The sequence below is a fragment of the Pongo pygmaeus genome, chromosome 1 (genome assembly GCF_028885625.2).
Source record: "Pongo pygmaeus isolate AG05252 chromosome 1, NHGRI_mPonPyg2-v2.0_pri, whole genome shotgun sequence".
NCBI classification, from domain to species: Eukaryota; Metazoa; Chordata; class Mammalia; order Primates; family Hominidae; genus Pongo; species Pongo pygmaeus.
The window spans coordinates 214997623-215019035 of record NC_072373.2 but is presented as its reverse complement, the minus strand read 5'-3'; the positions used below and the strand labels follow the sequence as shown (position 1 = coordinate 215019035).

The following is a 21413-nucleotide window of genomic DNA, read 5'->3' as shown; positions in this document are numbered from 1 at the left end:
CATAGTACCTGCTTTGCAGGACTCTTGTGGGAATCAGCAGCGCGCCTGGCACACACTAGTTGCTCAATGAATGGGGCGGCTATAATTACTCTTCCGGGTGGGGGCGGGGCACAGGGCCTGCAGCCAGGCCTATATTTAGCCTGGAAGGGGGTTGGGGGCGCTGGGAGACAAAGCGCCGCGGCCAGTCTGGGCGCCCAGGGGGCGGAGCCGGCGAAAGCCCCGCGGCCGACCCGCCTTCCTCTGCCGCAGGGTCACCTTGGCCGGGCTGGCGGCCAAGGGCTCCTTCAGACCTGACTTGCCCCAGCGGCCCAGCGGCCGCTTGGTCCCCTGAGCAGTCCTCATACCCGCAAACTGCTGTCTGGGGAGGGGGCTGCTGGGGGCTGGGGGCGGGGGGGTTTGGCCCCATTGACCACTTGGGAAGCTGCCCCCTTTTCCAGCACCGGCCGGCCGAGGGAGGGCTCGCTGAGATCGGTACGCCAAGGTGAGCCTGACCCCGGGTGGGGGGCGAGGGAGGGGGAGCCAGGCTGGCTCCTCCCCCAACCTCGCGCCAATGAGTGTCGGGGCTGCAAATAGCCCAGTGGAATCAGTGAGTCATGGAGGCTGGAAATACCGCGCCCCTTCTGATCCCCTCCCCTCCTCCTGACCGCAGCCGGTGGAGCTGCACTGGGGAGCAAGCCTGGGGGTGTGCGGGGTGGGGGATCCCTCCGGAGAGCTCCCCTCCCCAGGTTCCCTGAACCAACCAGGACATCCCCCGCCCCCAAGTTCCAGCTGGCTTTGCCTCTGGGGCTGTGTGACCCTGGGCCAGTCACTTAGACTCTCTGGGCCGCACAATCCCCATTAGGTACAAGAAGGGCTTCAAGAGGGCAGGCGACCTGGTGCAGCCTGCCCACCTTTGCGTCCCTGCGCCTGGAACTGAAACAGTGCTTGGCACAGTGCCCGCCACATAGCAGGACAGTAAATATCTCTGGAAGGAAAGAAATAATACAAAGGGAAGGGCAGGCAGTTGGAAGAGAAGGTGTTGCAAGGGTTTTCCAGAAACAATCCTGGGGTTCCTGCCCAGGGGGGTCTGGGGAGCCCACGGAGGAGGCTGAGGAACACCCATATTTTATGAGGTCTTCAGCTTTAACTTGAGCTACAACTCCCATCCCCAAATCTCAAAGAAGGTGTGTCTGTTTCTCTTGGGGTTTCCAGCCCTGCTCTAAGTTTGAGAACTCCAGGCAGGCGGCCTCCAGAAGTCTGTGAGACTGTCCTTTATTGTGTATACAGGTTCCAGCGTCAGGGCTCACCCACGGACCCCTCCCCAGTCCTCCCCCAAGGGGCCCAGAGTGGTGGGAGTGAGAGGCCACCCTAAGGCACACTGACCAGAGAGGCGCGGAGGGAGGAGGGTGACTTGCCCTGGGGACCCCTACTAACTGAGACCCACCCCTTCCCTCCACCCTGCTTCTGTATGTGGGAGACGAAACCAAGAATCACTGGGGGCAGCAGGCATTTCCCAGGGTTAAGGCTGATGGAAGGTCCCTATCCCAGATGGGAGATGGGGGCTTTTCCTATGACTCCCTCCATCCCCCAGCTGGAAGACGTGGGGAGGGCGCATAGGCTTAGAGAGGTAGAATGAGGGGAAATACTCCTCAGTGCCCAGAGGTGGGGAGTTGAGAGCAGCTGTTGACACCCTGGGTTCAGATCTAACCTTCAGCAACAAAGCACGGCACTCAGTGGCTCAGAGATGTTTCCCCGTTAATGAAAATGGAGATTGTAAATCTGATTTGAGAAAGCTCTGAATTTGGCCTCAACCAATGGTAATGCTGAGTATTTGAAGGACAACGATAGGGGTGTGTGTGTTACACACACCGAGCCTATAGATTCATAGATTAAAGAGGGGGATGGATGGAGAGGCGACTGCCCGGAGGGGAAGGTGGCAAGAAGCTGGGGTCCAACCTCGAGGACCCAAAGCCCCATCCATGCCCTGGCTTCCATCTCTGTTAGGTGATTCTGTCTGCATGGGCGCAGCCCCAAGAACACAGGCCTGTGGGAGAGAGAAGGACCAGCCCCACCCCCAACCCCACGTGGCCTTGCCTGGAGGCCCCAGTAGGCACAGGACGGCCGGAGTTTCATGCAGTTTATCACGAACCAGCTGTATTGGAAAAACCCCATCTATATACAGATGTGGCATGGCTCTGCCCTGGCACAGCCAGCTGGCTGGGGGCACAGGGTGGGCAGGCAGCCTGCTCGCTGGCGTGGGGCTTGGAGGCTGGTAGAGGGGAAGTTTACCGTCACGGCTGTCTCCTCTTGGCCTTGCTGAGCCCTCGGGCAATTAGTTCCACTTAGATAGGCACCCCTGCCTGTGACCGTCCCTCTGTCTCTCACACTCACCTTGGCCAAGAGGGTTCCAGGTCCCTGGTCCCCTTGCCCTGCAGAGACTTCATAGATCAGAGGGTTTGTCTGTCTGTCTGTCCTGCAGAGCTTGCCCATATGTCCTGCTGGTCCCATTCCCCTGACCCACAGCGGGTTCTTTAGATCTTCCTTCCCTGACCCCAGCCCCTGTACTCTGGATTAAGTGAGGGAGGCCAAATCTGAAATCTGGGCATCATGTGTCAGGCTAGGGAGTCTCTGGCCTGCCCTGGATAGAGTGGAGGGGCCTAATTTGGGAGGGTGGTCCACCTGGGGTCTGGGGTGCGTGGGGGCTAGAACCTGGGCTGAGATGTCCTGGAGCTGTTGTAATGGGGTTAGCAAGGCTTTGCTGGCAGGCATGGGGCGGGGGGGACAGGGAAAGGGAAGGGAGAGGCACTCAGATTTTGATCTCCGTCCGGAAGGTCTGCTGGACGTGTTCTGTATGCGGGTGACGCCGTGCCCGGATAGTGAGGCTGCCGTCTTCCCGCAGAGCCGAGGTCACCGACGTCGGGTCCACATCTTCCGGCAGCTGGCACTTGTGAGCGAAGGTGTTCATGACGGTGCCGTCAGCCGCCAGCTGGGGAAGGGGTGACCCGTCAGGCAGGCTGCCCCGACCCCTGTCCTGCTTGTGACAAGCCAGAGTCCTCTTGTCCCCATTCTAACCCCAGCCAGGCCCCACATGCCGAGGGGCTCTGCCCTCAGATGCGGACGGGGTTCTGCCCTCAGATGCGGAGGGGCTGCCCAGGGTGGTGATGGCCACAGGCCGAGGGCTCTGCAGGGACAGCGCAGGGGTGCTTCGCAGAGCTCCAGTAGCTCCAAGGAACAGGCCAGGGACGTGGGGAAGAGGTGGTGATTGGAGAGAGAGGAGGCTCCGTGGCAGTGGCTCCGAATCTGGGGCTCCTGGGGAACGCGGAGGTGACAGAGGAGAGCCGTGCCTTCCTGGATCCCCAGGCACATTGGGCATCTGCCTGCCAGGGCTGAGCTCTGGCCCCTCCCCTGCAACTCAGCCAGCACATAGTGTCCAGGGGAGTTTGGGGCAGCTGAGTCACTGTTGGGGGTGGCAGGGCTGGCACGTGCTGCCTGCGGGTCTTGGTGCCCCCAGTCCATGGCAACCCTGGCAGGGATGCCCAGGAATCCACCCTTGAATGTGGAGGGGAAGAAGCCAGCCCTTGGGGGCTTAGGAGGAGGCTTGGGGCAGGTCCTCTCCTCTCTCCTGGCAGCCGTGGCTGTCCCTGGGCAACACCCCTGTTCAGGCCTGGCCATACCCTCTCCAGGGTGGAGGCCCCAGTGCCTCCTGGAAGTTCGGACTCAGACACCCTAGAGACCCAGTGACCCTGAGGCCTGTGGGCAGACGCTGTGTGTGGTTTGGAGTGTGTGGGCCGAAACTGCAGGGCCCCTGCCCAGCCTTGGGCCTAGTTTAGGGATCCCAAGACGGGGGATGGGTCTCTGGCTGTGGGAGGGAAGAGGGCTTGAGGTGTGTCACATGGAGAAACCCCTCCCCCCACTGCCCAGGTGAGTTCCCCACTTACCCGCATCCGCCCCCTACGGCTACCAGAGGAGCTGTCCTCATTATGCCATCACCATCTCACACCTGTCACCTCCCACCCTCAAGCCCCACCCCGTCAGGCTCCCTCTGCCCACATCCCTCCATCCCTCTCCGATTCCCCGGAGGCTCCCTCAGCTGCTCAGGCCCTGGAAGAAAGGATCTGGGAACCTTGGTGCAAAGAGAGGCAGTGAGGGGGCCCCATGGCCATGGGTAGCAGGGGCAAGGCCTTCAGTTAGCCCTGGGAGAGTTTGGTGGGGAAGGGACACTGGCCAGGGTCTGGGGTCCCAGGATGGTAAGGGGGAATAGGAGACTTTGGAGGCAGGAGCAGAATTTGGGATGTGGTGAGTGGGGGGTGGGGGGACTCACCTTCTCAGCCCGCACCTCAATGTGGTTGTTGGAGGTGGTGACGATGATGTCTTCAGGTGAGAAGTCTCTCACGTCCACCGCAAACTCATAGGCGTCTCCGAGGGTCTTGATGTTGCCTGCCCCCCCGGGGCGGGCTGTGGGGTGGGCTGCTGTGAGCGAGGCATGGAGCAGGCCTTGCATGCAGATCCGGGGGTTCTGGCTCCTTCTCTTGGGGCAAGGGGCGGCTCCCCCAGGCCCTACCTCCCCCACCCCGAGCTGTTTCTCCCTAAGCTCCTCCTCATTCCTACAGCCCACCTTTTCTGGGGTGGGGGTGGGGCCTCACCCAGCACAGTGTGTGTGTATATGAGGCTAGGTCTGTAACAACCCCACCCCAGGCCTGGAGCCTGGGGGCTGCCTCCCACCCCTCACCCTGTCCAGCCCTCCAGGGCTCCAGCTGGGATTGGCTGGGTGGCCATGGAACGATGTCCAACCCCCAGGGCCACAACCGTTCCTTAGAGGCCCACCTGTTTTCATGGCCACATCTGTCCCTGTGGCCACATCTGTCTTGGTGGCCACACATGGCTGCAGGCTGTGCAGCACCTGTTCCAGGCCGACCGGCAGCCACAGCGCCTTCGGTGGCGCCCTGGAGCAGACGTCCCCTCCCTGTGCGCCTCCCCTCCCCTCAGGGCCCAGATCACTTGCCTGGGAAGGCCAGGGGCTCCGAGTGGGGTCGCATGAAGCTGCCAAAGTCATCGGAAAACATGCTCAGGGCCTTCTCCATGGGTGGGTCCTGGGCCGGGAGGGCACGGGAGGCCGAGGAGGAGGTGGAAGAGGAGGAGGAAGAGGAAGAGGAAGAGGAATGGAAACTTCTCTCCGCTCGGAAGGTGGAAGAGGTTCTGTGGCTCATCCACGGATGGCGCCGGGCCCTGCCCAGGCGGGCAAGGGCTGGACAGGAGAGGGTGTGGGCACAGGCCTCTGGGCGAGCATGCCGGGCTCCGACTGCAGCCGCTTTATAAGGCCGACTGTCCCTGGGCTTGGGGCCAGCCCCTTGTCTACTAGCTAAATTTAGGCCTCTCCATGGCCCAGAGGGGGCTGGAAATCTTCTCCCGTGCGCCGGCCCTGCTGACAGCCCGACACACGCAGGCCGAGAGGGCTGAGCTCACAGCCTGACATTCCAGGCTGATCACAGCAGCCCCAGGGGCCTCCTCACCACTGCACAGGGCTGGATCCTGTCTCCTTGCCACTCGGACCTCGGTGCCTGCCCCAGAACCTTGCAAGTTTGGGGTTTATTGTGTGTTTTGTTTCCCCCATCAGCCTGGGGGCTCCTGAGGACTGTGCCTCCCCCCAAAACTCTGGTTCTCCTCCATGGCTGTGCCTCCCCCATCAGTGTGCAGGCTCCTTGGGGACAGGGTAGGTGGAAGCACCACCGCTGTGTGATGTCAGGAGCTCCTTCCCTCAAGGCAGACAACCTTCACAGCCTATCTCTAAGGAAAAGTTGAGCCCTGCCAGGGGGTGTAGAATGTGCAGCTGTCCCCTGCCAGCCCCCACGGGGACCTGGATTCTGTGCTTGCACTCCCTCTGACTCTCAGAACATTTAGGGGCCCCAAGAGGACAAAGTTGGCAGCTTTCTCCTTAAAGGTCTAGAAGGTTATGTTCCCGGCAACTGTCTGCTCCATCTCTGTGTCAGAGGTGATGCCTGCGAGTGCCTTAGATGGGATTTCAGTCAGAGGTAAAAGAGAATTCCGGAAGACAATTATTCTAGCCCTGACTTCTGGAGTGCCTTCTGGGCATGGGCTCCTGGCTGCAAGCTGTCCAGCACGGCCCCGTTTGATCCCCGCACAGCTGGGAGGGTGGAGGGCTCTCTTCCCATGTTATGGACCGGGAAGTGAAGCCTCTTGGAAAGGGCGGGGCTCGCGCTTGCGTAAGTGGCAGAGCGGGATTCGAACCTAGATGTGTTGGACCCAAAGCCCTTCAGAGGCCGAGGTGGTTTGAACATGTGCCTATGGAGACAGGCTGGCCCGGAAGAGCCACAGAAGCCCCTCCCTACCCACCAGCTTGCTCAGCAAAGCCGGGACTGACCTTGCACTGTGCCAGGGTGGAGGCCATTCTGAGACGCAGCCAGGCCCTCTGCTCTGCCCAGGTTGCAGTTCAGGGCCTCTGCTGTCCTCTCCAAATCCGGCCCTTCCGTCCCAGATCAGCTCCAATGCCTCCTCCCCCAGGGAGGCCTCTCTGACTGCTCCTGCTCACATGGGCCCACACCCAGTCCAGATGCCCCCAGCACTGACTGTCTTTGTCCTCCCACAGCACCTGGCAGTGTGACATAGTCTTCCTGTGTGCTGTGACTCTCTGCTGTGTCCCTTCTTCCCTATCCAACTGGCAGTTTCCACGGGGGCGAGGGTTCACCTGTCTCCCCATTAGATTGAAGGTTCTTGAAGATGGGCAGTTTCTCTTTTATCGGAGCCCCCTACAACCCAGTCTGGAGCTTCATCCTGGAGGGCTCCTTCTATAGGGGTATTAGTGGTGCTGGTGGTATGTGGAGTGGAAGCAGAGCAGGGCACAGGCCACAGCGGCGGGCCAGGCTGGTGCCTGGAGCAACAGGGCCTGTTGCCCCTGGCAGAGTTTCCTGCCCGTGTCAGGGCCTGTGACACTCAGCCTGGCTGAGGGGTTTCTAGGGCCGCTGGGAAGCCACCAGCACTGAGGTGAGATGGAGAGAGGGTGGGGCGGGGTGGGGGGCCCAGAGCCTGCCACCCGCCGGGGAAACAGGAGCCAGTGGCTAAATGCAGACACACTGTCATGGTGCTGAGGGCCTGAGTCACTGCCCCTGGATGTCAGATCCCGTTACCCACTCCCGCCCACCATTCCTCCTCCCCTTTTTCCCCCTTCCGGAGGCATCACCCACACAAATACTGAATCCTCTGGCTTCACTGGCCCAGAGGGACCTCAAAAGGTCATCAAGGCCATTCCCCTGCCTCTACCTTCAGCTCACAGGGACAGAAGGAGCTACAAAGATGATGTAGTCCTTTGAATCCCAGTCACCCAGGAGAGCTTTTCACAAACACAGACCCTTTCCTCGGACCCCAGGATTTTGATTTGGAATCTGAGGAAGGGACCTCGCATCTCTTCCTATCAGCTCCCCACACAGCCAGCTCATAGGCCAGTGATGAAGCCCTCATCACTCAGTAGGTATTCATTGAAACCTTGCTATAAATAGGTGCTGGGCACTGTTCTAGGCTCTGAAGGACTCAGAGATGAGTAAGGCAGAGACAGGCCCCTGCTTCCAGGCTCACCTCATTGGACAGAAGAGGAAACTGAGGCTCTAGTTGATGAAAGAGTTAGGGTCAGCAGATCTGTGCTGGCTTCAAACCCGTCATCCTGCTGAGCCCGCTGGCTGCCCCCTTCTCAGCCTCCTGGTGCTCACAGGGCTGGGGGGTGAGGGCGGATGTGGACCTGCAGTGCCGGCTGTGGGACAGTAGCCAGCAGCTGCCCCAGACCAGACACTGGAAATCGGGATGTTGACAGGGCAGCCAGTTCTGGTGCTGTGCAGAGTCAACAGGTCAGGGTGGCCAAGCTGAAAGTGGGCTCGAGTCCATACAGAGCAGCAACCCCCATCCCACCTCCCACGACACACATCTTCGATTTTGATTTGACTTGCCTGGCATCTAGGGGCAAAGGGTGGCCCAGGGTCCCAGATTTTAACAATCATTCAAGGGCCATCATAAGCTTCAGAGAGTGGCTTTGTCTGGGTGGGACTGGAGGCAATTGCCCCCAACCTCTTGCCCCAAAGTGGCATCAGACACAACTCTTCTGTTCTGTGCCCAAATCATTGCCTGGGTTCAGCCTCAGGAGCTGGAGGAGCTTCGAGCAGGAGAAGAGCTGCACAGTGGAGGGCTGGGTTCAGCCTCTGCTGTGTGACCTTGGATGAGAGACTCACCTCTCTGACCATCTACAAAATGGCGAGGCTCTCCCCATTCACAGAGTGTGGGGAGGAGGACTTGAGTTGCAGATGTGAAGCTCCTGACACGTAGCAGGCACAGGGCACGTGCTTGTTCCTCGCCATGTCCCCTCACACCTGTGCTCCCATCCTCTGTTAGGGTGGGATAAACTCTGTGGAATTACCCAGAAGTCCCCAGCCAGAGCCGCTGGCCCTTGGACATGTGCTTTGAGAGGCATTTCCTGAGCCTGGAGGGTCTGGACACAAGGATCAAGTCCAAGTTCCTGACCCCAATTCACTGCCTTGCCCCAGGTGTCGGCCTCCTCGCCAGCCCTGGAGAAGATGGGTCATCAGGACGGGACCGTGTGGCACAGCCTGCGGGCTTTGGAGCCAGGTAAACCTGGGCTGGGAATCGTAGCTCTGCCTTGGCCTCTGTGATCTTGGACAGGCAGCCCCACCTCCCTGAGACACCATTTCTCTACAACGGGATCACACTGCCTGCCTCGTGGGATTTCCGTGGGCACTCAGGGTAATTAATCTGGGGGAAGGCTGACTCTCTACCTGGCACACAGGGAGGCTGTGGTCATGCTGACCCCACTCACCTTTGCCGGCCTGCCTTCCCCTTCCCTGCCCAGCCTCCTCCCCTCTCCCTCTGTGCTTTTCCAAACCTTCCATGTCCAGCTCTGAGACCCCTGCGCCCTGAGCCTCAGCCCCAGCAGATGACCCCTCGCTGTCCTGCTGTGTGCGTGAGCTCCCCTCCCCAGCCCCTGTCCAGCAGCACCCAGGAGCCTGAGTACAGCTGGGCACCACCCTCTGTGCAGCTGTGGTGGGTGGGGAGGCTCCTGTTCCCCTTCTCTCTTGGCAGTTCTGCCCTGCACGGCTCTGGCCTCCACAGTTCTGGTTGGTTTGTCAAGGACGTTTTTAATCTCCACGGTAAACCCCGGCCGGGGGTGGGGGTGGCAGGCAGAGAATGATGATTGGTAGAGCCTACACCTGTCCAGGTGCACTGGAGCTGGGAGCAAAAGAGGCTCTGTGAGAGGAGGGCCAGTTCAGCCGCAGCGGGAGGACTGACAGGTGAGGAGTCTCTGGGCGTGGACTGGGGTATGAACCTGGAAGGGCTAGGCAGGCAGGGCATAGGGGATGGATGGTAGGGGCAGCAGCTGGCACCTCACTTTGGCTTTGCAGAGGCCTCCTTCTGGTCCTGGGGTTTTCCTGCCTCTGCGGCCTGAGCTGGGGTTGAGGGTGCTCCGAGATTGGCAGGGAGAGTCGGAGCCACCCATGGGACTCTGCAGTGAGAGTCACAGCCCTGGGCAGAGACTGCTCCCAGCAGTGGAAGCGCCAAGCGACCCAGGAGGGTGGGAGCGGCGGCCACAGAAGGGGAAGGGGCTCTGAGCAGGGCTTGGGCTCTGGCCTGTGCCCAGTCTGCTGCTGGACACGGGGACACCTAAGAATCCCACCCCCATCCCACAAAATGACACACACAGGCACACACCCTCAGTGACGGAACCTCAGGGATGAGGGCACATACAGACCTAGTGTGATAACTTCACACACACACACACACACACTCACACACACACACAGGAAAGCACAATCCTTCCTCTTCATTTGGGTGGGGAGAGCACTGGAAGGGCCTAGAGGCGGCACGAGGACGTGCAGCAGCTCACCCAGGTCCCTCCCTCTATCCGCTTCCCCAGAGGCCTGATGGAGGAGTTGGTGGGGCTGCGTGAGGGCTCCTCAGGGGACCCTGTGACTCTGCAGGAGCTGTGGGGCCCGTGTCCCCGCATCCGCCGAGGCATCCGAGGTAAGAGCCAGGTCCTCTTCCCTTCCCCCTGTGGGACCACTCAGGACATCATTCCTGCCCGGCTCCCACTGCACCTCCCTGCCCAGGAACCACCCTCCTGGCATTTGTCCAGGACATGACTGCCCAAAGTCTCCTGAGTGACAGGGAGGGAAGGGGTCTGTCTGTCCAGCTGTCTGTGGGTCAGATGGGCCGGGCATCTGCCCTCTGCCTTTCGGGAGAAACAGCCCAAGGCATGGTCACCGTGCCCATCCTTCACCCAGGCCTCTCCCTCACCTACCTGTGCCAATGTGGGGACATGGGGGTTAGCTGCTGGGACAGCTGGGGCCACAGCAAGGGGCTGGGGCAGCCTGCACTTGGCACCTTTCCTTGGAGCCCCATGTGCCTTGTTCACTTTGAGACCTGACTGTCCCCTCAGCTACGGGGCAGAACAAGTAGGGACCACAGAAGGAGGCTAAGTGCAGCCCCAGGGGCTGGTGCCCACAGCCAGTGAGGGCAGCTCCCAGGTCGGGCTGGCAGCCAGCAGGCCAGGGGCATTGCTGGGGACCCAGAGGATACCTGGCGCCACAGGTCCTGGGACACGCAGGAGTCTGCTAGACCCTGGTGCTGTCTAAGCTACGGACTCTGCGAGGATGCGGGTGAAAGCTGTAGCTGCCAGCCCCCTCCACACTCCCTGTCCCCCAGAAACCTCCCAGTACAGGCATGGGTGGGGAGGGCGGACAGGTCAAAGGCCTTCTGGCAGGGGCAGCAGGCCTGGCACCCACTGTGCCGCCATTGTCACCTGCCACAAATCCTGCCCAGTCCCCAGTGTGAGGCAGGGCCCCCTCAGGACTACCCCAGACTCAACTACCAGGGTCCTCCCTGCCTAGAGCCAAGCAGACCTCCAGGGAAGGGGCTGTCTGTGCCCCTTGCCCCAGCATAAGCTGGGACTCCGATGCCCTGCCCCAGGTGGCCTGGAGTGGCTGAAGCAGAAGCTGTTCCGCCTGGGCGAGGACTGGTACTTCTTGATGACCCTCGGGGTGCTCATGGCCCTGATCAGCTATGCCATGAACTTTGCCATCGGGCGTGTGGTCCGAGGTAACTCTTTCCTGGCAGGTGCTGCTCTGGGCCAAGGGATTCTAAGCACGCTCTGGGGATACCAGATGGGCCGCCAGGTGTAGCGGTGCAGGGAGGGATCTCGGTGTGGGGAGGGCTCTGGCTCCACTCCTGACTTGCTCTGTGATCCTGGGCAGGCTCCTGCCCCTCTCTGGGCCTCAGTCTCCTCAGCCGCACAAGGGAGAGACCTGAATGTTCCCAAGAGCTCTTCCACCTTTGAGCTCTCTGCCTCCTCTTCCAGCCACCCTGTTCCTTCTCCTTCCCTCCTCCGTGCCTTGGGGCAGGAGTGGGGACACTTGCCTAGATCACCAAACTTGGAGTCTTCCCCCCGCTCCCTCAGCAGCCTGCTTCCACCCTGAGGCCTCCCTGGAAGAGGGGGTGTGGGCAGGAAGGGTCTAAGACACTTTCTCTGCAGACCCTCAGCTGCCAGAAGCAGCACCTACTATGGTGTTATGGTGTTTGGTGCGTCACACCTGTGTCATTTAGTTCTCAGTGACCCTTTAGTCTTTAATGTCTTTAGTTTTCAATGAGCCTGTGAGGGAGAGCCCATCACTAGCCCACTTGACAGATGGGGAAACTGAGGCTCAGAGAGGCTGAGTGGCTTGCCCAAGGTCACTCAGCTAGGCAGTGGTAAACCTGGGATATGGACCCAGGGTCGTACTCCTGCCTCTTCTTGGGGGTCTGCCCCTCTCTGGGTGGCCTGGTCCTCCCCTCTTCGTGACTCCATTTCCTGGTCAGTAAGTGGGCACCACAGCGTCTGGCCCCGAGGGCTGCAGAGGCTGTGGGTGCCTCCCTGATACCCGGCTGTCCCCAGCGCACCAGTGGCTGTACGGGGAGATTGGGGACAGCCACCTGCTCCGGTATCTCTCCTGGACAGTGTACCCTGTGGCCCTCGTCTCTTTCTCCTCGGGCTTCTCCCAGAGCATCACACCCTCCTCTGGAGGTGAGTCCACGGCCACCAGGCCAGTCCCCAGTGGCCAAAACCTTCTCAGATCCCAGAGGGCTTCTGATGGGGGGAATCGGGAAGCTGCAGCCTCATTTCTCAAGCCCAGAAGAGTTATGTGGCTTGCCTGAAGGCACACAGCAAGAAGGCCAGATCTTGACTCTTGGGTCACTGCTGGCCCTACTCGCTTTCTAAGGGCTCCTTGGAAGGAGATTGCCTTGTGGGGCCTGTGCTGGTGCCAGGAAGGGGCCCGTGGAGGAGGTGCTGCTCCCCCAGGTCACTCAGCCCTGCCTCCAGCTCCAGGCCAGCAGAGGGGAGCTCCAGGCTGACTCAGTGGTGGCCTGAGGTTCTGTTCAGGGCTCCCCCATCCTGACACAGCCATCTGCCAGTCCCAGTGGGAGGAACATGGACAACTCGCATTCCTCTCTGACTCCAGCATCCAAATCTGCAAAATGAGTTTATGCATCCTAACCTCTGAGGGTTCTGCGTGATCATAATAGGGCCGGGCGCAGTGACTCAGTCTATAATCCCAGCACTTTGGGAGGTGGGTGGATCGCTTGATCCCAGGTGTTCAAGACCAGCTTGGATGGCGAAACCCCATCTCTACAAAAAATAAAAAACAACCACCACAACAAAAAGTTAGCCAGGTGTGGTGGTGCCTGCCTGTAGTCCCAGCCACTTGGGAGGCTGACATGGGAGGATCACATTTGAGCCTGAGGAGGTCAGGGGTTATTATGAGCCAAGATCGAACCACTGCATTCCAGCCTGGACAATAGAGTGATACCGTCTCAAAGGAAAAAAAAAAATCCTAATGTGAAAACACCGTGCGGGTAGAGTTATGAGAGTTTGTTTGTTTGTTTGTTTTTGAGATGGAGTTTCACTCTTGTTGCCCAGGGTGGAGTGCAATGGCGCGATCTCGGCTCACTGCAACCTCCATCTCCCAGGTTCAAGTGATTCTCCTGCCTCAGCCTCCCAAGTACTGGGACTGCAGGCACCCGCCACCATGCCCGGCTAATTTTTTGTATCTTTAGTAGAGATGGGGTTTCACCATGTTGGCAAGGCTGGTCTCGAACTCCTGACCTCGTGATCCGCCTGCCTCGGCCTCTCAAATTGCTGGGATTACAGGCGTGAGCCACTGCGCCCAGCCAAGAGTGTTAATCTGGAGATTGTCCCCTTCTTGTTCCTGTCCTGTCTGGCTAAGGTTCTGGAATCCCGGAGCTGAAGACCATGTTGGCGGGTGTGATCTTGGAGGACTACCTGGATATCAAGAACTTTGGGGCCAAGGTGGTGGGCCTCTCCTGCACCCTGGCCACCGGCAGCACCCTGTTCCTGGGCAAAGTGGTATGGGCAGGCATGAGGGCACCCCAGCCGTCCCGCCCACTCAACCCTGCCCCAGCTCTCCCCCATCACCCCACCAAAGCTGGGTCAGAGCAGACTCAGGCCAGTGCCTGCCTTCAGGGAGCTCAGTCTTAGGGGAAGAGCCAGGCCAGGTCCCCAGTGTGACAAAAGCTACCTGAGGACAGCCCTGGGGGTTGGAGAGAGATGGAGGAGAGGGTGTGGTGGGGAAGCCGTACTGCCTCTGGGTGAGACTGTCTCTGCTGCCCTCACCTGGGCCCTGGGCCCACCCTTCCCTCTGCAGGGCCCTTTCGTGCACCTGTCTGTGATGATCGCTGCCTACCTGGGCCGTGTGCGCACCACGACCATAGGGGAGCCTGAGGTTAGGGACTCGGGGCTTCCTTAGAGGAATGGGAGTGGGGAGGGAAGGGGCTGACGCTGAGCCCTGGACTCGGATCCCACTAGAACAAGAGCAAGCAAAACGAAATGCTGGTGGCAGCGGCGGCAGTGGGCGTGGCCACAGTCTTTGGCGCTCCCTTCAGCGGTGAGACCCCCCTCGTGCCCCGCCCCCTGGGTCCCTCAAGCTCCTCCCCTGACACCCTGGGCTCCCTTGGCCCAGCTGAGAGCCTGGAGGAGGGGGTGGGGCTCATTCTTGTTCTTACTTCAGCCCCGCCTTGGGTATAGCCACCCCCCGGGGGCGGCGGCGGGGGGGCGGGTGGTGGGGGGCGTGGTTGGGCGGTGCTGAGAGGCTTCAGGGTAACATTACACAGACCTGGGTTTGAAATCCACTGGCCCCTTGGCCTCTCTGAGCCCAGCTTCCTTCTCAGTAAAATGGGGAGCAAACCGTTCCCACCCGATAGTGAGAGGGCGCACACCCGCATTCCAGGCTGGACGGGTCTCTGGGCAGCGGGCTCCTCCCCGCCCAGGGCGCATGCGCTGCCCTCCCCTCCTGTCTGTCCCTGTCCGGGCTGTAGGAAAGCAGGACAGTTGGGTCAGGGAGGAGGTGACATGGGGAAGGGGCCCTACAGCCACAGGTGGGTGGGGGTGGGGGCCCACCTGAGATCAGTGTCGCCCCCAGGTGTCCTGTTCAGCATCGAGGTCATGTCTTCCCACTTCTCTGTCTGGGATTACTGGAGGGGCTTCTTTGCGGCCACCTGCGGGGCCTTCATGTTCCGGCTCCTGGCGGTCTTCAACAGTGAGCAGGGTGAGCCCCCTGGGCTGCCTGACCCTGGCCCTGCCTGGGGGCCGGGGCGAGGGGGCCCTTCCTTCTCCTCTGTGTACGTCCCTTGCTCTTCCCTTCCCTCTCTCTCCCTCTTTTTCCTCTTCCTTGTTCCCACCTCCTTCTGGGAGGATGGAGGGGGCTGACCTGTGTTGAGCATGAAGGGCAAGGGGCGCTGAGGGTAGAAGGGATGAGGCTGGGCAGGGAGGCAGGAGCCTGGTCGTGGGGGCCTGGAATGCCAGGACACAGAGTCCGGTCAGGACCTGGCACCCCCTCCACCCTGGGCTGTTATTCTGGGACTTGACTTTGGGTGGGGTGGGAGCACCATCTCGGCTCCCCACTGCCCTCCTTCCCCAGAGACCATCACCTCCCTCTACAAGACCAGTTTCCGGGTGGATGTTCCCTTCGACCTGCCTGAGATCTTCTTTTTTGTGGCGCTGGGGTGAGTGGGTGCCTTGGGCCCCTAAGAGTCCAAAAGGCATTCCCCCCAGGCCTAGACTGCGGCCCCTGGTACTGGGGTCAGGCTCTGGTCTTACCTCCCTTCACCCCGCAGTGGCATCTGCGGCGTCCTGAGCTGCGCTTACCTCTTCTGTCAGCGAACCTTCCTCAGCTTCATCAAGACCAATCGGTTCAGCTCCAAACTGCTGGCCACCAGGTAGGATCTGGGCTAGGGGCTGGGGACATCTCAGTGAGCCCCTTGTGGACTCCAGACCTTATGTAGAAAGCCCCACCCCCATCCTCCCACTGAGCCTCTAAATCCCTCCCTAGCCCATGGAGCACCTAACACCCCTCTCCAAGTCCCCACGGTCACTGTCCCCCCTTCCTTACTGGGCTACGAACCCCCCATTGAACCCCCATCCCTCCTTCATTCTACAATCTCTCAGTGAAACCCCACCCCCTCACTGAGCCTCAAACCCTGTGCCTCTTCAAACCTTGTGTGGCCCCTGGCGTTGGCCTTGGCATTGACCGGCCCTCTTGCCCCAAGATGCACATGGCCCGCCCCGGCCCGGCCCACTCTCTCCTCCCTCCCAGCCTGCCTCTGCCCCAATTATCCTCTCAATCTCCTGCGTGATTCCTCTGCCCTCAGTCATACCCAGTAGTGAGGGTCTCACCCGACGTGTTCTACCCCCTGAAGGGGGCCATGTTCCCTGCTCCCTCCCTTCCTCCTCCCCAGTCCTTGCCTCGGTATCAGCCCCCAGGTGGGGAGCTCTGCTGCTGCCTGGGCCAGGTCCTGCTTCCCTCTTCTTGGGATGTGGGAAAGGGAGGGGCAGCCCTAGAGCTCACCCACCCCCGACAGCAAGCCTGTGTACTCTGCTCTGGCCACCTTGCTTCTTGCCTCCATCACCTACCCGCCTGGTGTGGGCCACTTCCTAGCTTCTCGGGTAAGGGGGTCCTGAGCGGGGGTGGCAGGAGTGGGAACCCCCATTTGTTTTCCCCTTTGCATGTGTCTCACGTAATCCCCTGAGCACCCCACCAGGGTGACACCTGGGCATCATTCTGCAGATAAGGAGACCATAGCTCTGGGAGGTCAGAGCCCTGCCCAAGGCCCCCCGCTGGGAAGTGGCAGAGGAGGATTCCAGGCAGGGTCAGGAGGTGCGGGGGTGGCTGGGGTCTGCCGCTCGGGGCCCCTCATGTCCAGTTCCCACCTGCCCCGCCACAGCTGTCCATGAAGCAGCATCTGGACTCGCTGTTCGACAACCACTCCTGGGCGCTGATGACCCAGAACTCCAGCCCACCCTGGCCCGAGGAGCTCGACCCCCAGCACCTGTGGTGGGAATGGTACCACCCGCGGTTCACCATCTTTGGGACCCTTGCCTTCTTCCTGGTTATGAAGGTGGGTCTCCTGGCCCCCAGGTGTGCACAGAGCCAGGACCAGCTCTGGTGGGGAGGGGCGGGGGTGCCTCCCTGCGCCTGGTGGCATGGAGCCCAGGCCTTCCACTTCCACTTCCTGTTGTGCCCCCTGCCCACTGCATGGTCCTGGACAAGTGGCTTCAGGTCTCTGGACCTCAGTCTTCCCATCTTTAAAATGGGGTGGTTACTGGGAAGGCTGAGAAGGAAGAAAGGAATGTACCTGGCACAGTGCCAGGCACACAGTGGGCATTTCTCAGGGTAAGGACCCTCCCCTAATGCTGGACTCTGGCAATGGGTGCATGGCCGGCACCCTCTTTCTCTCTAGGATGCCCCCTGTCCCCTGTCCTGTCTTCTCTCGTCCATGCCTTGCCCAGCGGCCTCTAACCTCTGCCCTGGGCTCCCCCTTCCTGCAGTTCTGGATGCTGATTCTGGCCACCACCATCCCCATGCCTGCTGGCTACTTCATGCCCATCTTCATCCTTGGTGAGTCTGGGGTCCTGAGGTTCTGAGAGTTTCGGGGTTCTTGGGGCAGGGCCATGGATCCTGGTTCACCCTCTTCCCAGGTGGTACTGAGGATGGTCCTCAGGGATGGAGGGCTGTGGGGGCCGGGTCAGCCTGGCTCCCTCTCACCCTAAGCCTGTGGCCAGGAGCTGCCATCGGGCGCCTCTTGGGAGAGGCTCTTGCTGTCGCCTTCCCTGAGGGCATCGTGGCTGGAGGGGTTACCAATCCCATCATGCCCGGGGGGTATGCTCTGGCAGGTGAGTGGGTCAGGGCCCTGATGGGTGGGCAATGTTGTGGGGCTGGGCTGGACCTGGAGAATTGGCTGGTGGTTCCCCAGGGCACGGAGCAGTCACTGAGTCCTCCAGTGAACCCCCCCACCCCTGATGGGGGTCTGTCCCTCCTGAGCCCCACCATTCTCCGGGGCCCATCAGTCCCTCATGACTCCTGTCCTGTCCCCAGCCCTGTGGCCTCCCTTATCCCTCTCTTCTCACCAAGCCCAGGCCTTGGGGCACTTCCCACAGTGCCCAGGCTGTGGCCTCTTACAATTCCCACCCTAGCCCCTGGCCGCAGCCAGGCTAGTTATTCCCTCACATCAGGCTGGCCCCTGCCCCCTGGCCCCTGGCTCCTGGCCTGAGCCGACCTGTGTGGCTCTGCCCCGGCAGGGGCTGCAGCCTTCTCAGGGGCTGTGACCCACACCATCTCCACGGCACTGCTGGCCTTCGAGATGACCGGCCAGATAGTGCATGCACTGCCCGTGCTGATGGCAGTGCTGGCAGCCAACGCCATTGCACAGAGCTGCCAGCCCTCCATCTACGATGGCACCATCATTGTCAAGAAGCTGCCATACCTGCCACGGATTCTGGGCCGCAACATCGGGTGAGGGGCGCCCACCTCAGCCTGGCTGAAAGGGTCATAGTGTCCGGGTAGGGCTGGGGGTGGAGGGCACCTCCAAAAAGAAACTCCACCGCAGCTGACCTCGGACATGGGGGCTGGGAGGGGCTGACACACAGCGGTGCTCTGGTCTCCACTCTCCCCAGTGCCCCGGGTGACCTTGCGCAAGTCCTTGGCCTTGAGGCCTCAGTGTCTGTCTAGGGGTCAGCTGGGCTTCACAGCAGGAGGATGAGTATTGCCCCGTGTACAGGTTGAGGAAACCAGGGCTCAGAGAGGTGCCGTGTCTTGCTCCAGGTGACACAGAGAGTCAGCACCAGATCCAAGAGGTCTCCTCCCCTCTCCCCACTTCTGCAGCCTTCACTGGGACTTTGGGAGCAGGAGGTGGAACGAGAATGGAAATGGGCTTTGAGGTCCTCACTCAACCAGATAGGACCAGAGCAGCTTCTGGCACCGGAAAAGCAGACCAAAGAGGCTCTGAGAGTCCCTGAGTCGGAGGCCCCGTTCCAAACACAAGCAAGCTGCTGCCTTGCTCTGAACCTGTTTCCCCATCGGGAAAATGGGGCTGTTTATACCAGTGATTTTCAACCTTTCAAGTTTTTCCTTGGGGGTGACATATACTTTTATAATCAAATGGAATTATCCAGGGAAGGCTGCTGGGTCTGTACTCCAATCTCATTATTCATTAATGTGATGGCCAGTCACTGAGCACCTGGCAGATACTGGTTTTCCATCATCTCACACTCAGCTCTGTCCAAGGTGGGACAAGACCCAAGTGGAGCTGGTCTGGGGGACATGGGGGACCAGGGGACTGGGGATTTGGAACTGGGCCATCAGTAATGTGGTCCCCGGGTTTCCTGCCACTGTGGGTTCTAGGAGTCCCTCATTCCAGAAACCTCTCCGGCCCTGCCCACATTCCAGAGCCGTGGGTCCCTGGTTCAAGCAAAGCTCTCCCCACATCCCCTTGCCGGCCTGGGTCTCACATCCCTGACTCCGGGACCTGATGGGAGCCCCTCCACCTGCAGCTCCCACCATGTGAGGGTGGAGCACTTCATGAACCGCAGCATCACCACACTGGCCAAGGACACGCCGCTGGAGGAGGTGGTCAAGGTTGTGACCTCCACAGACGTGGCCGAGTATCCCCTGGTGGAGAGCACAGGTGCCCAGCCGGAAGGGAGGAGGAAGTCTGGGTGTGGGGGATGCCCTCTGCCTCCTTCTTGGATCTGTCAGGCAGGCACGATCTGCATCCAGGCTCTGTGACTTAGCAACCAACCGTGTGACCTTGGGCAAGTCACTTCACCTGAGCCTCAGTTTCCTCATCAGTAAAATGGAAATCATGGCCACCCTCCCTTGGGGTGGTTGACATGTCTAAAGAGAGTCGGCCGGGTGCTTATAAGGCAGTCCCTGGGCAGCTGCTGGGGTAGGAGCATGGGGACACCACCAGGGTCTTCCGGAAGCTTGGCCCTCAGGCCTGTTTCTTCATAACGCGCCTCCCTCCCTCTCCCTCTCCACTTGCCAGAGTCCCAGATCCTGGTGGGCATCATGCAGAGGGCCCAGCTGATACAGGCCATCCAGGCTGAGCCTCCTTCCGGGGCTCCTGGACACCAGGTGGGTACTCCTGAGGGGCGTGGGGATGGGGCGGGGGTGGGTCAGCAGGGATGGGAGGGGAGGGACCTGCTGATCTCCTGAAGGAGGGGTGGTCTGAGAGAGGCATCCTGGGGAGGCCGACCCTGCACCCATAACCCTTCCCCACCCCCAGCAGTGTCTCCAGGACATCTTGGCTGCGGGCTGCCCCACAAAACCAGTGACCCTGACACTATTCTCAGAGACCACCTTGCACCAGGTAACAAGTATTGGGGAGTGTGACACACAGAGGCCCCTGGGTCAGGGCAAGAGCTGATGAGGAGCTCAGGCTCCAGCCTCCCCTCCCAACCCCGCCCCGCCCGTCTCATGCTGCTTCCTGTTCCTCCTGGGCCTGGGCAGGGCAGTCCCGCCCTGTCGGCCCGATGATGCAGAGAGACGAGGGAATTGGGGGGCTTGGCAAATGGAAGTCTCTGGGTGGAGAAAGACAGTGGAGTTGCACCAAGGCACACGTGCGTTTCAGTTTCAGCTCCACCACATTCTCTCTGTGTGATCTTGGACAAATTATGTAGCCAGTTGAGACAGAGCCTGACACAAGGATGGGGGAAGGGCAGAGGCTGACAGGGGACCTAGAGATGGCCCCGCCCCCTCTGTGCTGCTGGAGGGTGCTGGATATTGGGTCCTGTCCTCCTGCAGCCCCACCCGGACCCTTGAGTGGACTCTGGCATCCCCCAGTGGCCCACACTGGACATTGCAGGCCTGGGTCTCTTGCCTCCCACACACATCAGGCCCCGCCCCTCTTCCTGGCTCAGAGGCGTGGCAGAGTGGGCCAGAGGGTGGGCTGGGTGCCTTCTACCCTCCAGTGTTTCCTAACATCCCCCATGCAGGCACACAACCTCTTTAAGCTGTTGAACCTTCAGTCCCTCTTCGTGACGTCGCGGGGCAGAGCTGTGGGCTGCGTGTCCTGGGTGGAGGTACCAGGGTCCCCGGGGCAGAGCAAAGCCGGGGACTCATGCCTGAGAAGACTAGGGAGGTGGGGTGGGGGGGACATCAGCATGCTCCCATCCAAACCTGGGGGGATTCAGAGGATACTGATGAGTCCCTCTTCCCGGCCCAGATTGGACACTGGGCCTGGCTCCCCGATCTTGTTTTCTGGCCAGTGGCCAGCCTGCCCTTCTCTGCCTCAGTGATCCCATCTGTACAATGGGGTGGCACAGGCTCTACTATTCAGCCCGGAAGTGAACCTTAGGGAACTAAAAATGCTGGAGTCCCCCTCTCAACCTCCTCTACATCCCCCCCAACCTCCACCCCCTTGCTCTGTTCTAGATGAAGAAAGCAATTTCCAACCTGACAAATCCGCCAGCCCCAAAGTGAGCCGGCCCAGCAAGACGAAACAGGGCACCCCAGCTGCCCTGGTACTGAGGTTGGGCTGAGACCCTGCCTCTCTTCCCCCATCACCACCTGCCCCTCCCTCCAGCCCAGCTCCATTCTTTGGCATAACAGGCAACTCTAACCTAGCCCGGAAGAAGATGGCTCATCCTGGGTGGGACGATGGCTCCTGCCTTGAAAGACAAAAATCCCACCTTGGACAGAGCTGAGTGTGAGATGACAGAAAACCAGCATCTGCCAGGTGCTCAGTGACTGGCCATCACGTTAATGAATGACGAGATTGGAGTACGCTGTCACCAAGGGCAGGCACAGACGCCCTCTGGGGTTGTCTGATTCCCAGTGAGAGGCTCCTGAGAACAATAAAGCTGGTTCCCAGAGCTGCTGTCCATCCCTCATCTCAGCTTCAAGGTTGCTGGTCTGGGACTGGAGCTCCTTACCTGCGCTGGCCCAGAGTGAGTTTCCCGTGGTCACGTGGGCACTGCAGGCCCGGGCCCCTGGGCTCCTCCTCATGCTCCACTTCTTGGCAGGGAGATGATAGGGAGAGAGGGTCTCCCACCAGGTCTGTGATGCTTGTCCTCATGAATAAGTGGGATGCTGTGT

At 60.6% G+C, this 21413-nt stretch overlaps 3 protein-coding genes across 8 annotated transcripts in view; 2 read left to right on the top strand and 1 right to left on the bottom strand.

Annotated features, from left to right (window-relative positions):
• The first annotated feature begins 356 nt into the window (after nt 1–356).
• LOC129006706 (chloride channel protein ClC-Ka) lies at nt 357–21188 on the top strand. 4 transcript variants are annotated; one of them, XM_063659198.1, is made up of 22 exons: nt 357–481; nt 8523–8604; nt 8846–9284; nt 9908–10014; nt 10960–11088; nt 11921–12049; nt 13251–13390; nt 13689–13766; nt 13850–13928; nt 14463–14588; nt 14961–15045; nt 15157–15258; nt 15901–15985; nt 16264–16437; nt 16868–16937; nt 17102–17212; nt 17618–17831; nt 18869–19002; nt 19363–19451; nt 19603–19686; nt 20312–20398; nt 20751–21188. In XM_063659198.1, the coding sequence occupies exons 4-22, from the start codon at nt 9915–9917 to the stop codon at nt 20796–20798; spliced, it is 2064 nt and encodes a 687-aa protein (XP_063515268.1). In that variant the 5' UTR covers nt 357–481; nt 8523–8604; nt 8846–9284; nt 9908–9914; the 3' UTR covers nt 20799–21188. The 4 variants fall into 4 exon arrangements, with proteins under 4 accessions (XP_063515268.1, XP_063515285.1, XP_054292658.1 ...); XM_063659215.1 differs by having other exon boundaries at nt 8523–9284; nt 11984–12049; XM_054436683.2 differs by having other exon boundaries at nt 8523–9284; nt 19606–19686.
• The window catches only part of CLCNKB (chloride voltage-gated channel Kb), a 43802-nt gene continuing 22845 nt past the window's right edge, over nt 457–21413 (top strand). Inside the window, exons 1-2 of the mRNA XM_054436695.2 lie at nt 457–481; nt 7261–7458. The gene's annotated coding sequence lies outside the window, so the exon portion shown is untranslated. The remainder of the gene's footprint in view (nt 482–7260; nt 7459–21413) is intronic.
• On the bottom strand, nt 1236–5485 carry HSPB7 (heat shock protein family B (small) member 7). 3 transcript variants are annotated; one of them, XM_054436787.2, is made up of 3 exons: nt 4982–5485; nt 4301–4434; nt 1236–2965 (listed from the first exon to the last, which is right to left on the bottom strand). In XM_054436787.2, the coding sequence occupies exons 1-3, from the start codon at nt 5184–5186 to the stop codon at nt 2786–2788; spliced, it is 519 nt and encodes a 172-aa protein (XP_054292762.1). In that variant the 5' UTR covers nt 5187–5485; the 3' UTR covers nt 1236–2785. The 3 variants fall into 3 exon arrangements, with proteins under 3 accessions (XP_054292762.1, XP_054292743.1, XP_054292752.1); XM_054436768.2 differs by having other exon boundaries at nt 4301–4449; nt 4982–5436; XM_054436777.2 differs by having other exon boundaries at nt 4301–4446; nt 4982–5436.